The sequence below is a fragment of the Neodiprion fabricii genome, chromosome 4 (genome assembly GCF_021155785.1).
Source record: "Neodiprion fabricii isolate iyNeoFabr1 chromosome 4, iyNeoFabr1.1, whole genome shotgun sequence".
Classification (NCBI taxonomy): domain Eukaryota; kingdom Metazoa; phylum Arthropoda; class Insecta; order Hymenoptera; family Diprionidae; genus Neodiprion; species Neodiprion fabricii.
In genome coordinates, this window is record NC_060242.1 from 21,447,489 (window position 1) to 21,465,480 (window position 17,992).

Here is a 17,992-nt window from a genome sequence, read left to right on the forward strand (position 1 = left end):
CTTTTTTATAGAAAATTTTATTACCTACAAAATGAAAAAAAAACGGCTCCGTAACTTGCATAGTTTCCGAGATATCCCGATTAGAGTGTTTGCATAGCCCTCATCCTGTTCAACCCTTAATAGTCACACGGGGTTAAATTAACCCCAGCCGTTTTTCGACGTGCGATACCTTCCAGGAATTTTGAGAAAATGGGACATGTATCACCATCTGTAGATTGGGGCAGCCGCTCGAGCAAGACTGCTCGAAAATCTGGGGTTCAAATAAATATGGTTTTTGCAACGGTCGCTAATTTAATCGTTCCCACCTGAAAGTATGCTATTTCAGGTTTATGAAACGATTTTTTCCTTTTTTTTTTAATTTAAAATTCAAATCTCTGCATGATTTTTTGTGAAGAGTTCTTTTTTCTGAATCTTTTTATTTCAACATTTTTTTTTTATGTTAATAATTGCACAACTTGAAGATATTCGGCATGGTCTTACACACGAGGCTTGAAAATACATTGCAGTATTTTTTTTTTCTTTTTTCAATTTTTCTATTATTTCTCACTCTCCAAAGTGAGCGGGGTTGGTTACACCCCCAATGACTTTTACTTCACAATTTGGAGGTGTGACTATTAAGGGTCAATCAAATGGGAAAAATTCAAATCGGATGCGTCACCTTTTAGAATTAAGCCACCGTGTTCCGGTTTCACGAGGCTTCGTTTGAGGCTCAAAACTAACTTTTTCGAAGGTACGTAAGAAGAAGAAAAAAAAAACAAGTTAGACAAAAAACCACCCTAATGTGTATGTATGTGGGTATATAATACATAAAAAGGTCGATAAGTTAAAAATTAATAAGTCGTAATTTCTCTTTGATAATATTGAAATAATTTGATAAGAATTTTTATATTGAATAGCAGCGAAATGTAAAAAAGCGTGTATAGATATGTTCTATAAATGTATATGTCTTCAGAGTGCGTTTTTTCTCTTTGTTTTCGGTTTGATTTTTTCGATGGGATAATTACACCGAGTCGCATAGTCGAAATCACAGATATCTATGTTGTTCGACTCGGGATTGATGAAAACAGAAGAATGAGCAATAGAAGAAGAAGAATTAGAATAAGAACAAGAATTAGAAGAAGAAAAGGCACGGAAATTACGTCACACCGAAACGGTCGGAGTATTCGGCACTATTAATCCCGTGTATATACTCTATGTATATTTAACAGATAGTATTGAAGTATTTATAATTATATATATACGCGAGAAAAAAAATCAATCATAACAAAAACGTATATATATAATATATACATGTATGGGGTATTCCACGCCAACTCGACCAACGTCGGACCCTCACCATTTTTGATTGAGTTCAAAAAATTTTATACAATTGTTCCAACTCCAAAATAGAACCCTGAATTTTTTCTAAGTTTTTTGAGCAAACTTGTTGTAAATATGATTTTTGAAAACCAACGTGTTCTTGGACGTAATTTAGAAAATCTGAAAAAATTCTCAATAGTCTTGTGTGGGATAAAAAAAATTTTACGCCCAAACCCAGAATGGGTCGGCATTCAGTTCTATGTTTTTTGAGCTTTTGGAAGGAACAAATTCAAAAAAATCAGAAGCAACAAGCTGTATTTTTTTGTTCGCTACTCGAACATTTAAGAAGACATGCGCCAAAATTTGTAAGAATTGTTTTTAAATTTTACTAGAGATTTTTTTTTCAAGAAAAAAAAATTGCAAATAAATAATTAGCTTGGAAAAATTTGAACAAATTCTCAAATATTCGGTGTTATATATGAAAATGTTTGAGCATGCGCCCGTAGTAAGCTGACTCAACTTTCTAATTTTTAAAAAACTTTTCTTCCGAAAAAAAAACAAGAACGGAACACCGGATCACTCTGGGTCTAGGCTTCAAAATTTTTATGCCTGACGCAAGATTTTTGAGAATTATTTAAAATTTTTAAACTACGTCCAAAGATATGTTGGTTTTCAGAAATCATAAGTAAAACAAATTTACTGAGAGAAATCTGAAAAAATTCAGGGTACTCTTTTGAAATTGGGATAAACTTGTAAGAAATTTTCAACGACATCAAAAATGGCGAGCGTCCGACGTTGGTTGAATTGCCGTGGAATCCTCCATATATAGTATACGTATACATGTATACCACGCGTAACGAGTAACACGTGCACAAATCCTTCACGTTGCATCCATCGTTAAAAATAATTATATACGTGATATCTACAATGTTTCAAATATCATGAAAATAGAAGACTAACAGGAAATGAAAAATCAAAAATTGCCGCCGTGCCAAACGTGCGCGGGTATATTGTATAATTTGAAGAAAAAAAAGATGAAATAACGAAATAATAATTATAATATAAATAATGGGGTGCAAAATGCTCGCAAGGCATGAAAATAATGATAGTTTAATAATGATAATAATAATAATGAAAATGAAAATCAATTGGCAGTAAAACGTTGTAGTATGTATGTATGTATATATACATATATATGCATATATATATACATATAGTATGTAATTAAAACTTTATAAATATGTACATACATGCATATATATATATATATATATATACACATGTATATGCGCAGCTGTCAAGATTACCTCGAAAGATTTCAATTTAATTTTCCACTCGAGGTCAAACTTATCTCCCTCAAGACCGTAAAGTCTTTGCCAGTAAGCCGCGCAAATCGTCTGGAGCTCGGCTAAAAAAATAACAAATCACAAAACGGAGGGAACCGGAAATAAATTTTTGGGTTGACGAGAGGTGGGGGGTGGCGGTTGGCCAAAAAAAAAAAAATTAAAAATTAGGGAAAAACTACATCGAATAAAATAAAAAGAAAAAGTATAGAGAAACAAAATAAGTACACAAACACACCCACATACGACTAATTGTGTAAAATAATTTCTCCCGAGTCTTTTCGTAATATCTTGCACTTGCATAATCACGTGACAAAATTAATCATAACACATCAACGACGAATTCAAGGTATAAATTCAAGTGATATACTTGCGTGTGCGTGTGTGTGTGTGTGTGAATTAAAAAAAATAACAATTGTAAATTAAAAGTGATTCTTGCGGTGCGGAAAAACTTAATGTAGAGATGAAAAGAAAAGAAAAATCAAAGGAACTCAACCAAGAAGGGAAAATTAAAATTGGTAAATGAAATAAGATAATGTGAAAACAAAATTGGTGAACGAAAATCTGGGAATATATTGCGGTATGTACGGTTTGAGAAAACTGTTATTGTCCAAGTATATCCTACGATTTTCTAATATACGGAGTGAACTCCTTACGACTGCACGGACCGTCGGCTGCTACAATTTAATGCGGATGCGCTACGATTCGAGAGCAGTTGTTCGTCGGGGCAACAAACCATTATAAATTTAATTGACAGGTCGCCGCGATGTATGTAACCTCAAGAATCTCGGAAACTGCCGGTGCCAGTTGTGTTCAACTGCGAACTGTGAAATTTTTTGAGGTTATACCGGGATAATCTTGAGAAACTTGAAAATCAACCGCGCATGCGCTAAACTCTCCAATTGTAGCGCGTGCGCAATGAATGTTAGCAGACGACGGTCCGTGCAATCGTTAAAAATTCACTCTGCATATAATACTAATAAGGATGACACGCAATGTCTAAACCAAAGGAAATCTCAGAGAGGAGAACATAAACGATAAGTAAATAATGAGAGTGATTAGATAAATTGTGGAAACTTAACGTAAATAAACGAGATTTACAACAATAATGTCGGGACGGAAAATTGTTAAAATTTTAACGATTAATCTTATACATACAGAGTATGATGAAAATGTTTGTTCATACCTTACATAAATAGATTGGAGAGAAAAAAAAGTTATTCATTCAATTGTTAGTTACCCGTATTATTGAATACAGAAGACGTAACAATAAATTCGCAATTTTTTTGTTTTTGGTCTCTCGCTTTTTGTCCCTGTTTTTTTGTTTTTTTCTACTCATATCGTCGTCGATTCGTTGCGTAAAATGGGACAAATCGGGGGCTAAACGGGAAAGGGCTGAAAATCGTTTCACGGATCATTACGACCATTGCCGGCGAGAAAAATTTGATAATCGCATTAAGATTATAGTGTGTCTCTTTTTCTGCTCTTGGTTCTGTTGTTCTTTGGTTCGTTCCTTCTCCTTTCAATGTCAAGACTCATCTCACCTCGTAATTGATAATTTTTTTTTCATAATCAACAACAATTTATTTAACTGTCCACAATCGACGAATTTATTTCCATCGTGTTTTTAATCGATTAGTTCATAAATTAAACTTGTTTTCCACGGTGCATACGTATAAAATCTATGGCCTCCAATAAAAATTCACTCAACTCTAGGGACGTTGATTATAAAAGACCCGACTTTGGCGTAACGATTATAATCCAAGTAACTCTACGGACCTCGATGATAAAACAGTTAATTCTTATATATATATATATATATAAGCATAGAAGATAATTGTTTCATCATCGGAATCCGTAGAGTTTCTTGGATTATAATTGTTACGCCGAAGTTGGCTCTTTCAGAACCACCCTCTCCAAGGTTGAGTAAATTTTATTAGGTTCCATCGAAATGTCATATTGTAACATGTATAATAGGTAAATAATATACCTATATTTATACTATATGACGAACGAATGATCGGTAGAATAATAAATTAATGTGTGTACATAACTCTCTGTAGAAATAAAATAACGAAAAGAAAAATCCCCATAACGTGATTATATTTCGAATTGTTTCTTCAATTCGCAAACGTCGTATGTAAGATCGAAAGGTTTGTATGCATGAGGTTAAAAGTATATTATATATATATACGGGGTATATATTATGTAACGATGAGTGTCTGTACACACATATACGTACGTATAAAACATTTTATATCATGTATACATAAGTATATGTATGTATTTATAAATAAAGCAAAGCACAAAAGCTCACGGGGGTGTACAGGGGTATAAAACTATGGATGATGTGCGAGTGTATAATTATAGCTTCCGTGTTTGCGGACGTGAATGAATGACAAAATGGAAAATAAAAAAACGTAACATGAAATAAGAAAGGGGTGAGGCGGGGGATGCAAGGTGGAAAGACCGCCGATGACTTGATAATATAGAGACCGATGGTAAAAACGAAAGGTGAGGCCGAACGCTGAAAAGAGTTTTCGGGTTTTTCTTTCTCTTCGTATGTCACGTGCTGATTGTTTTTCATATCGTTGACGAAGAAAAACATATACGATTGCGGATATATGTGAGAATAAAACGACGTGAACGAAGGAAAATGAAGGTGCAAAATGCACTTACACTTGCATTACACGTGCAGATAATAATTGTAAATATCAGGTAATCGATTAATCAATATACAACCAATACGGATACCTTATATTAGACATGGATGTAACATAAAAGTAATACCACACATAGATATGTATGATCGTGTTTATACAATGTGTGTAAGTTTGAAAGAAAATGTTGAAAAATCGAACAAATGAGAGCATCGATATTTACGAGATTCAAAAAAAATTTAGTGTTGAAAAATAAAATACCAAGAACGATAAGTCCGCGAGAAAAAAATTAAATTCTATGTCTCTGACAATGGATAAAAAATATTAACTCTCGTGCCCGTCTGATTTACTGTTAATTATTTTTTATCTGTATGTTCTGTAATTTTTTGATACCATCGACTAAAAAATGCAACCGATTTTTGATTTTGTGTTTTATGTTCTTTTGTCTTTACGGATCGACGAATACGGGTTTGCGTGTACTTGATCTGTGTGTGGGTACACATAAATATATATAAATGTATATATAAACCTCGAAACCCTTCTTGATAACTTCGTATTCAAGATCGTATTTCTGCTCTTCAAGGATGCTGATCTTCTTATGATAGTCGATCAGAAACTCCCTCAGATCGTCTGTCAAAATTCACGTACATAGAGATTTTCGTTTGAGAGACATGATTAGACTAAAATAAAAACGTACAAGACAAAAGAGCCACAAAATTACACACGCAATTCTATTCGTGTAACAGATTCGCAAATGCCGTATTCAAGTGTCTTTTTGTTCGTTTAACTCTTTTTTTCCTTGTATGCAAAATACCCTAATCAGCGATCTCTATAACAACTTGCGGTGAGTGCGACTAGAAAGTTTATGAGCTTGCAACAGGAAGTCCTGCATACCTGTCTAGATTAACGAACGATTTTTTCGTCATATTTTGAGGGATAAAAAGCTAGGGATGAGAATAGAAACTGCGAGGAATTAGAATTAACATTGAATAAAGCGCAATGAGTAAATGAATGATGGGATGAATGAGTGATCGAATGAATAATTTATAAGCGCGGATCATGTGGGTTTGTGCGTATAGGGAAAATATTTTTGAGTGCAAGCAATTTGATTTGGAAAAAAAAAAAAGAAAAAAAAAGTAACGTATCCAACAATTATTTGTCTAGGGTAAAAAAAAGATATTCGTCAATAACGATCGTCAATCAAAATTATACATCGAGAAAAAAATCCTCACGGAATTGTTTAAAAACCTCTGCCCATACTTGTTGCAAAAAGCAAAAATAATAACAAATCGTTAAGCAATTGCTGGAGCAGAAAAAGATATACCAAAAATTAAGAAAGACTAAAAAATGCACAGAAGTTAAATGTCGACTGTTCTGCGTGTGGAAAATGTTTGATAAGAGAAAGATACAGAAAGGGAGGCCACGTAAGAAGAAATAGTGATTGTTATGAACGATTTCACGTTCACGTAACATCGCAACAACGCGTCGTGCGAAAAGACGATTATAGCAGCATTTTTTTCGTACAAGAATACAAAGAAAACAACCAAACTTTACAGCTACAATAGTAATAGCGACAAGAAACAAACCGAATAAAAATAAAGTAAGAGAATAAAAATTTTATGACATTAAAATAAAAAAATAAAAAAATAACAACGCCGACTGTATGTATACGTAATAAAATGGACAAAAATCATCTGAAGTAAGATATAGAAACACAGCTTCAAATACCATCAAACTAACCAACGATAATTGTAAATGAAAAAAGAAAACATGGTTAAGACAAGAATGCGAAGCAAATTTTCTTTTCATGTTTTTGTTTTGTTTGGTTTTTTCTCCTTCTCTTTTGTTGTGATTGTTGCATAATTTTGAAATTATCGTTCGTGTTTGTGTGCGTGTGTGTGTGTGTGTGTGTGTGTGTGTGTGTGTGTGTTTGTTTTGCGTGTTTGTAATTGTCGAACAACATTTTGTGTGTGTTTTAAATTTTTCGTTCTAGCCTCAAATAGTATAAATAAAAATAAAATGTGTTGTCCGTTGCATCGATTATCATTGTACAGCGACATTTATTTTTTGTTATTATTATTATTACGATTATTATTGTTGTTGTGTTTATTATTATTATTAATATTAAAAATACGAAAGAACATTAAAAATATAATAAATATATAATGTAATAAAATAAAAGTTGCCGGGTGCACAGATAAAAAAAAAAAAAAAAAGTCACCTTCGTATTCATATATTTATTTTCAGCGACGAGAGTGAGAGTAATTGGAAAAAAAAAAGAAAAAAAAAACAACGAAGTAAGAGAAAGAGAGAAAGAGAAAGAAAGAGAGAGAGAGAGAGAGAGAGTGCGAGCGAGCGTGAGAGTGAGAGTGAACTGAAAAAATACCTCGTAGTCCTTCCGCTTAACGATATATTCAAAGTCGAATTTCTGATCCTCCAACTTGTTGATCCTATCGTGGTATTCGCGCAGCACGCGTTTCACTGTTTCTGTGTGTGTATATTATCATATAATAGTATATCATTTGTCGATGTGAAATTCGTGTGTGTACATCATCGTTTCGTTTTGATTAATTTTTTTTTTTTTTTTCTCTTTTTCGGGGTGGCGAGGGTGGGGGGGGGGGGGGGGGGGGGTTTCTCGAATTTTTCGTTACTCGTTTTTTGTTCAGGTTGTAAAATAAAGTTGTGTATTTCGGTGACGTTTTCGCAAGCTTACTTTTTCCTCGTGTTCCCTTTATTTCCGGCAGATTTTTGGTTACTTTAATTTTGTGTTTTACGAAATAAGATTGTGTAACGTGAAGCGTAAGGCGTGCGTCATATAAGTAATGTTCAACCTGCTTTTTGTACGAATGAGAAAAAAAAAATTTAGTCAGGTCACATTTTTCTTTGCGTCAATTTTTGTTACCTCGTTTGGGTGATTGAAAAAGTGGAATGAAGATGACGACAAAAAATATACATCTATATTTGTCCAATTTACATATGACGCGAAAGAAGAAAAGGGAGAGGGAGATATATATGTATATATAAAAAAAAAAAGTATTCCGTTTTTTCAACTCTGTAATCTTTGTGTTATTCATCAACGACTATGAATAAAACCCAAATTTCCGTTTTCGTATTAATTTCTTTTTTCGTAGGGAAATCGTATTCGGGGGTTCGGATTTTTTACGTGAAGCACGAAACGGTACTTCCGAAATTAAGTAAACGTCCCACAACTCCGATTCTACGCTACATTGATTGAAAGTAAAATAAAAGAAAAAAAAAATTCAACACACATTTTTTTTTTTCTAATCATATCAAACCGAATATTATATCGACAAACCTGAAAGAAATAATTTCCACACAAAATTTTGCTCATTGTCGTCTGCAGAGCAAAATATCAGGTATACACGACAATATATTAAAAACTATATTTTTCAACACATTTCCTCTGTATCATAATGATCATCATATCAAAGACGTGTCCCATAAGAAAAAAAAAACATCTAAATAAATTAGAAATAAAATTGGTCAGGTCAAAGAGACGATTTCTAATTCAACCGTCTCGGATTTTCATTTCGATTCGGTTATTTACTTATATAACGGACATAATTGATGTCTCTTATTTTTATATGCATAGTAGTAGATAAAGGGGTGAAATTCTGAAATTCATCAATTTCCTTCCCTTCCTTATCCCTCTCTTTGTTTTAAAGATAAATTAAGATGAATCAATCGATTCGGAACCATCATCGGTTTTTCTCTTTATCGGCAATTTTTCCCAAGGCGTAATTTACTTTCTCAGTGAATGATAAAGCCCGTAAAAAAAATAATACAAGTAGAGAGAGAGAGAGAGAGAGAGAGAGAGTGATGAGAAAAGGGGGAAAACATCCGAAGAATAACAAAAACGAAATAAAAGAATTCAAGAAAGTGGGATATGAAAATTTATCCCGCAAATTGACGGATAAACGAATAAACGAACGAACGAATGTAATAAATACCTTCGTTCGCGTCGTCGACGTTTTTCGGCTTTCCGCAACGTTCCTCGATGATGCGCCTCCTCTCAGCGGCCTTCCTTTCCTGTTCTTTCTTCAGCTCTTCGGCGGCTTTCTTACGCAGCAGCAGCTGAATTCGAGAATAAACAAAAGAAAGATAAATAACGAAGACGGGTTGAAAACCGGAGACAAAAAACTCCCCCCGTACCGCATTTTTTTTTTTTTTTTTTTATTTGTTTTTTCAATTCATGTTTCGAAAATCGCGCTTACCCTGAGTTTCTTCTTCCTGTCCGGAGTCATGAAACCCTTCTTGGCCTTCTTGGCCTTGGAGGCCTCCTCGAGTCGAGCGCGGACTTCCGCCCTCTTCCTGTCGGTTTCCGCCTGTTTCCTCTTCTTTTCCTGCATTAATTTTGGGCGGGAAAGAAAACGTGAAAAAAAACCAGCTACTCTCAGAAAACTTCCCACGGGAATAAAAGAAGAAGAAGAGGAAAAAAAAAAACAAAACAACTTCGCGTTACAGATGCGAACGTTTTTTTTTTTTTTCTTTTCCTCTTTTTTATCTCAAAATCGAGAATCTGAAATTTACTTCCGGAAAACGAAAATTATTTGCACGCTTCTGAAACCTGAGCAAAAGAAAAAAAAAAAAACAAAATAAACAACCGTCTATTATTTTCGATTTCAAGCGATTCCGGATTTTTTAAAAACCAAAAATAAGAAAAATCGATAAAAAAAAAATATATTCCCGACAGACTCGATCTTGTTCTCAAAATTTGAGCTATAGTCGACGAGTTTTTGATTTCTCTTTTCGCTTTGATATTTGATTTTTTTTTTTTTTTTCAAACGATGCTCCCTGTCTCTTACGTACATCCTCGATGCGCTTCCGCTGTAAAAGAGAGAGAAAAAATATCGTTAGAATTGGTCGGTGTGTCGAGGCGGGCGTTGATTGTGGATAAATCGAAAAACTCGAAACGCTATTCTTGAAACGCACTGCAGGTAAATTGATAATGACATGAAATAAACGTTGGTTTCGAATTCTTCGACTTTTTCACTATGCGAAAAAAGCTTTGATATACATATATACATAATTATATAAATGCGCGATCAAACGATATATTATGCAATTATATGCTGCAGAGATAGCAGATGGTATTTTTTTTCCAGCAAACATTAAGTATGCACATCAAGAAATTTATCAAAAAGATTTTATCTCCGTTCAATATTCTCTGTTTAGTTTTGAAAGGAAGAAAATTTTCTCTCTTTCGTTACATCCAATTGTTTTTCATCCCTTTAAAACTGCTACTTTTTATGATAGAAAATTGGTTGTCAGAGAAGACAATTGTGAAATTCGAAATGTTTCACGAAACAGGATTAAGCTTGCTATTTTGATATCATTCTTACGTATCCATTCTTTGCTGCTTTTACGTTACGCACGATTTTAAAGATCTGATTTCGAAGCCTATAGCAAAATCTTTAACAACAATTATTCTTTCAAACAACAATTTTGGAAATTTCGGAAACGTTGTAATAAAAGATCTAAGAATTATGCTTACAATTAATAACACATTCATGCGACGAAAGATCGATTGGCAGAAAGTAACGTTAAAAGCGGGATTCTAAAACGACACTTAGCATGCGGTTTGTGTATATTAGGGTGTTGCAGAAAAAAATAAAATTTCCTCCAAACAAGTTGAAAAGTTGCATTTAGCTGTAAAAATACGCCCGTTAAAATTTGAACTCTTAATATTAACATTAGGAGGTTGCGCATGGTACTTTTCTATTTTCCATAAGAATAACATGGAAAAAATGATATTTGCTCAGTTTGATTTCGATAACTAGCTAACAATGCGTCGTAACGAAAATTCACAGACATATTTTTGTAAAGAATTGAACGCTTTTCAAAACAGGTCTGTGACTATTTTCTGATAAATTCACTCAAAAGTTCTTTAAGATTAAATGTTATTCAAGGCCCTTGAATAACTTTTGAAAGCGTAGATTTATCGTACAATTATAACAGACCTTTTTTAAAGAGCATTCAATTCTCTACAAAAAAGTGTCTGCGAATTTTCTGTACGTCGAATAGTTAGCTAGTTATAAAAATCAAAAAAGGAGCAGAAACCTGTTTGGAAGAAAAAATATATTTTTTTTTGAAACACCCTAGTGTATACATATATACGTTTATTTTACACATATATATATATGTAAAATAAATAAATATATACATGTAAAGTATATATACGTGTGTGAGTGAGCTTGTGTGCGTGTATGTGTTTGTGTTTTACCGTGCGATACTCGCCACTGTGTTCTTGTAGTTGTTCTTGTTGTTGTTGTATTTTTTTTTTTTTTTTTTAGTAAACACGTCTGAGGTTTATTGTCATTTTTATTTACCAAAATCACACAATCTCTACGGTGAATTACATTTTTCATAAAACTTTTTGGGTTGGTTTTTGGCATTTCACATTCGTTGAGTTTCAGAGAGCTGTATATGATACATATGCGAAGGATGGAAGAAGGTAATTTATTTAAAGGAAAACAATTGGGGGTGAAAGAAAAACGGGTGAGTGAGTGATTATTGTGATAGTGAAGAAATCAAGAGTGCGGAAATGAAGAAAAAAAAAAATTAAAGAAGAAGAAGAAGAAGAAGAAAAAGAAAACGTTGTGAAGATAAAATAAAACGGTAAAAGAAACCATGGTAGTTGTTGGCAGTGGAATGTATGTACATTGTTTACATAGGTATATACGGAGTGTGGTGCGTTGGACGTGTGATAAATCATACTGAAATTAAAAATGTATAGTAGAAACAGAGGTGTAATAAGAAATTGTATAAAGGAGGGTGAAGAAATGTATGCGTTGATACGTAAAAAACAAGAATAAAACGGAAAATAAGAATAATTGAAATACAGAACGACTAAGATATTTATCAATATTGAAATAGTAACTAAAGTACTTAATTTTTCAGATCAAAGTTACGTAAAAAAGTTTGTAAAAAGAGAGCGAATAAAAATAACAATACGTCGTTCAATGTAAAATTGTTGTACAGCAAATCTCAGCTAAAAATATGGGAAAATAAAACGCGATTTATAGACAAAGTAAATTTCATGTAGAAAAACAAACGTAATGGTTGATAGTATAAATGATTAAAAGTCAGACTAAATGAAAGAAGGAGAAGAAAAAATAGAAAGTAGAGACGATATTGTGAAAGACGAAAAGGGAAATGGATATAAATAAATAAGAAATACATTATATATGTGAAGAGGTGGAGAGAAAAAGTTTTTAAACAAAACGAAAATCGGATCAAAATTATGGTAGCCAAATTTTTAACCCCTTATCGAAAATTGAACAAAGCATGTTCAACGATTTGATAGATTTTCTTCCAGTTCACGCGACGTGTGCATCTTTTCTTTTTTTTTTTTGGTATTATAAAATTTCGACGCTGGGTAAAAAATTCGGTTCCAATTTTCCACATATATGTGTAACAATGCGAATGTAATTATATACGTGAATGTTTTCGGGAGTACTACGATAACTTCTAATAGTAACAAAACCGTTATCAATTGGGGTCGGTTGGGGGGGGGGGGACGACACACTCGGGGTTACAAAGCATTTACCTTTCATATAGCGGAAGTATACTGCTCGAGTCGAATTAAAGGCGCGGAAGGGTATGAAGTCGATTGCAAGTAATGAAAAAAATGGCAAAAATCGAGTAAAAAAACGACGAGGAAAAATGAAAATTCGCGTCCCAACGTCGGATGAAGAATCACGGAGTGGCGGATCGGCGTTTCAATCAGAGACGCATTGTGGAATGCGTAACGCACATGTAACAGAAAGAGCATGTAATTAGAGATCTCGATCGATCGATGAGAGGTGATGATAAAATTTTGGTACATTGTCGGTCGGACTGTCCAACGATACTTACCTAACCTCATCGTCAGCCATGATGATATTTGTTGGTGTTAATTAACGTCTACCTGAAAAATGAAACCACAATTTGGCGACGAGAAAGGAAAAATAAACAAATAAACGGATTTCACGCAATCTATTTTATTCCCGCATTTCTGGACTGTACCGGTCGTGATAAAATTTGTCGAAACCTGATTACACCTGTGCAGAAAAACCTCGGTAATTGGGTTTAAGAATGAAAATGGAGTAGCAAGTAAGTCTGGGAAAAAAAAAATTTTCGTACGGTTGATGAAATGTTTGATAATCGCAAAAAATGAAAGAACCTCACGATTATTTGAACCTGGATAATTGTTTTGCTTTCGTTTATGTTTCATATTTTCTTCGACTTTTTCTCCAGGCGAATGCAGAGAAAGGATTTATCAACCAGCTAACCAAACGTGGAGACCCAATATGACAAAATCGTCGGACTGTTTTTTTTTTCCCTTGTATTCAAAGATATGTCATTTTTCAGATTCGAGGATAGAAAAAAAATATCGACATTTACCAGAGCAACAATTTTTACTGTACGAAACTATGAAAACATAAAGAGAAAACCGTTATTTAACCCGTTCACTTCGAAATGAAAATACCGACTTAGATTGCTTTTATTTGAATAAAGAAACACTGTTTGGACGATTTTGAAATGTTTTCGACAAGCTTCGAAAACTGAGTTTGTTTCTGCTTCAAAATTTGCATTTTTTTTCGCAACGTGAGAATAATTCTGCAAAACAAATAGCGACGATCGATTTGTTACAAAATTTTGCCCCTGCTTCGCACACTTGACAATTATTTGATACGCAATATGCCTCGAAAAAATCGTTAAAAAACGAAAATCAAGACTGCACACGACAGTGTAAGAAAAGCGCACGAGTTAACAATGTTCGCTGTGACATTTGATCGGCGTATCCTGCTCGAATTAATTGACCAAATTAAATCGCTGGACTCCGTTACAATTATCTTGGCAATAAAATTAAGGTCGACGCTGAAAACGAAAACCTCGTTCCAGCCATACCTGGTTGTGTACACAAGTTATAAAATGTACACGATAGGTCTGCATGTATGCATATCACATAGAGGCATGGGGGGTGCTTTAAAAGCGTAACTCGCGCCGATCGTCGCGGTGTAATGTGTCGGTGGTTCGGAAATAGACGCCCTGCTTCTGCCTCTCTTCTTGCACCTTCGGGCGTCGCGACGCCGCAACGCGAGCCAAATTTGGCTACCCGCGGCATCGTCGACGTCGAACGCGTACGTCAAGAGGAGAGGACTACGCCCTCCCAAAAAGAGGGGAAAAAATTTTTGGTATCAAACGTCGATTACGTCCGATTTCGCATATTGAGAACAATTTTTGGAAAATATAAAAATGATTTTTTTTTTAAACACAAACTCGGAAAAGAAAAAGAAAAAAAATCAAACTCGGATTTGGAAACAGTTTCCCTTTTTTCGAATTTTCGAATCGTAAGATGAAGAATGAATAAGGAAAGCTATCGTACAACGTTGAAGTAATTGATATCAGTCGATTATCTATTTTTTCAATCTAAATCGAAGTTGTTTTCCTGTTCTTTTTTTTTTTTTTTTTCTGTAAACCACCGGCAAATTTCTATTCTTTTTTTAACCACCGGCTATAACACAATCCGCGTTGGATTCGATCGCTCGCGGCTAAGTTTAGAATCTAAGCAGCGTCGGTCCATTCCGAGTCATTTTATCGCAGCACCAGCAGCTTCCCGAAAGCCGATATTCACGAGGCGACGATTTTACACGCACAGCGACCCGTTTTTCTAATCACTTGTTTTACAATTAATCTTCACGGTTTTTTGTCGTTCGCCTCGGTTATGCATGGACTTTCGAATTTCCACAAGTCAATAAAGTATGACAAATATGTCACGTATAAGAGATTCGTAGAAGGAAAAAATGAACAAAAAAAAAACAACGAATATTTCTTACATTGTGATATGAAATATATATTATGAATGAAAATATTTTTTCCCCAAAACTTTAATCGATGTAGAAGACTTTGTAAAACATCATCTATACATACATAAATAGAACATGTGTACATAAGTACGTGTATGAAAAACTGATTGAACGAAGAAGATAAAAGTTTTATAAAATGTAATTATTATATTATACCCGATAAACGAATAAGTTCCTTGCTCTTCACTACGATTTAATATTGATACCACTTTGCTTGAGAGAAAACATCAGAATAATAAAAAAAATAAAAAAATAATCGAAAGAGAAGAAGAAAATGCTACGAAATAGTTTGGAATTGACTATTGAATTTTCTATTGATATAACTGTAATAAATTTATTAATAATCATTCGCTATCATGGAAATAACTTGCAAAACGAATTGCACCACTGCACGTTTTTTTTTTCCTTCTTCTTTCGCACAGATTTCATTTCCCTTAGTTTCCATCGTTATACCAAATCACAAATATCATCACCTTACATGCATATAACATTTATAATACAAGTGAGTAAAAATTATACGCATATGTGTGAATTTTTTTTTCTTCCAAACCTTCAAAGAAAATACGCAAGAGTTGAACCGAACAAGTATCCGAAAATCGCGCACTTCTCACACTTTGACATTATACATATACATACTTTTTTACTGTCGTTTTATTTATATTTTTGTTGTCGTTATTACCGTTACAACTAATTCTCCGTGGTTTTTTATTAAAAGATCGTCGATCAGATCGGTTGTTTTGCAATTTTCTTTTTTTCCTTTTTTTTTTTTCATTCCCCCATTGAAATGAGATTCGATCCTTACCTGAGAAGCGAACAACTGGGACGGTGACTAGTCAACCGGAGTTTCGGCAGCTGACTGTGATGGGAATCGGTGCTTTTAGCCGGGGGTTCGGCGGGACGACGCCTCTGCAAAACCGGGTCACGTGACCAGACGACGATTGGCCGACAATTTTTAGAACGAGTCGAGATGATGCCGCTGCCGATGCTGCTGATGCTGGTAACGGGTCCAAAAATATCAGTAAACCCGACTGAAAACGGATCTTCGCTCCGTCTTTCGCTCTCCTATCACACACTAACGCACACGGACGGACAACGGCATGGAAATTTCAGCAAAAATTTGCTACGAATTTTTTTCTTTTGCCTTTCCATCTTCTCAATGTTATGCATCCGGTGCGATCGCTTTGGAAATATTTTGTAACACTGTGGTTTTTTTTTTTGTTTTTTTTGTTTTGACTCTGGTTTAAATCTGATGAAAACAGAAAATTTTTAAATACAACGGCAATAGACATTCGTCAAATGACATTCGTCTTCTGTTTTATTTTTAGGTCATTCTTTTTTGCCTTCAAAATTCGAAGAGTTTGGTCTAAGATTATGTGAAAAAGGAACGATCTTCCGGCGTTAAGAATGTCGAAAAATACTTGATCTACGTTATTTCATTGAAATCTCGTTCTCACATTCTTGAAATTTGGTGTTGCTTAACTAGCTTGACGACTTTTCGAAGATCGTGAAAAAGATGTGGATTAAAAAATGAAGCAGAATTTTCGTAACAAAATTGTCAAGGTTTTGGGGGGAAAAAATTGGGGTTTTTCGTCGCTGATCATTAATTAAAGGCGTTTATCTGCAACGCGTGATGCAGGTTATAGAATTTCAAATCTGCTGGGTTTATTTATACAACCGTTCTGTGTTTGTGTATGGGTTTGTGTATCGGACGAGTTCCATATCGAATAACTAACTACGGCTTTACGATGCGACGGGGAATAGTAGCTGCGAGAGTAGCTGCGTTAAATTAAGAAAATTGGCAAAAGGGAGAAGAAAAAGAAGAAGAAGATGGAATAAAGATATGAGCGAATAAAAAAGTAGAAAGCAGAATCGCCACGGAGCTGGATCTGAAACAAATGATAAATTTCGCATAACAAGTTTCAACTCTTGACACCAGTTTCATAATAATAATGATGAAAGTATCTATTTAGTTAGTTCGTGGAAGGTATTCGACGTATCGTTATAAAATATCATTCAAAGAAGTACATAAATGCCATTTTTCGTTTGTCACAGAGATTATTACGTAATGCAAAATATCAACGTTCATCAAAATTGACCTACATACTTTCAATTTCTCAATTTTGAATATTTCTAATTTTTTTTATAATATTTTTACATCTTTATACAGATAGATGTGTATTGAATATCTCGCAAATTCGGGGCACAATTTAATAAATGTCGAAAGCTCTACGAATGTTTTTTTTTTCGAAATGCGAGCTTTCGGCACAAAGATTTCTGAAAGCTTTGGAAACGCAGCGCGATCTACGAATATTCAAGAGAAAAGCTCTAGCCTGTGGAGCCAAGCTGGCAAGAAAGCTCTCGCAAGCTCGAAACAACGACGAAGAATTAACCGACAAGTCGTTACGGACGGTCGATAAGAGGAACCCGAACATCGAAAATGTAGCATAGAATGATAAATACGGCACAATTGAAACTGCATGATAACGAGTAAAGAAAATATTCTGGGAAAGCTCGCTTTGAGTTTCTTTAAAGTCAAATCGAATCTTCGATAAAGCAGCCCTGAAAAAAATAAAGAAGAATTATCGATCCATGTAGGTAACCGATATTACCGATTGTGCAAAGCGAAATCGCCCGTGAGTAGAGCTTTTTCGAAAGATTATTGCTCCGCGAATATAGGTTATCTTGTGCACGGGTACAATCAATTGCAAGCTCTTGCGGACTTTTTGAGATACAACAAAATTTAGACATAGAAAATTATAATACATTTAGGGTAAGATTTCTGCACGTTTCTATCGTGATTTAATATATTATCTTAACG

The 17,992-nt window shown here is 34.1% G+C and overlaps 1 protein-coding gene across 15 annotated transcripts in view; it reads right to left on the reverse strand.

The window, feature by feature from the left end:
• Window positions 1-16,130, reverse strand: part of LOC124179453 (troponin I) — a 28,711-nt gene extending 12,581 nt beyond the window's left edge. For 3 of the 15 annotated variants that reach the window (XM_046563817.1, XM_046563816.1, XM_046563824.1), the window contains exons 1-6: window positions 15,977-16,129; window positions 13,186-13,232; window positions 10,133-10,150; window positions 9,538-9,666; window positions 9,274-9,397; window positions 7,689-7,789 (exon numbers count right to left, since the gene is read on the reverse strand). In XM_046563817.1, coding sequence (XP_046419773.1) covers window positions 7,689-7,789; window positions 9,274-9,397; window positions 9,538-9,666; window positions 10,133-10,150; window positions 13,186-13,200 — 387 coding nt within the window. In that variant the 5' untranslated portion in view covers window positions 13,201-13,232; window positions 15,977-16,129. Of the gene's footprint in view, window positions 1-2,606; window positions 2,708-7,688; window positions 7,790-9,273; window positions 9,398-9,537; window positions 9,667-10,132; window positions 10,151-13,185; window positions 13,233-15,976 lie in introns of all 15 variants that reach the window. The other 12 variants (XM_046563821.1, XM_046563819.1, XM_046563828.1 and 9 more) reach the window with 7 other exon arrangements.
• Between the last annotated feature and the right edge of the window lie 1,862 nt (window positions 16,131-17,992).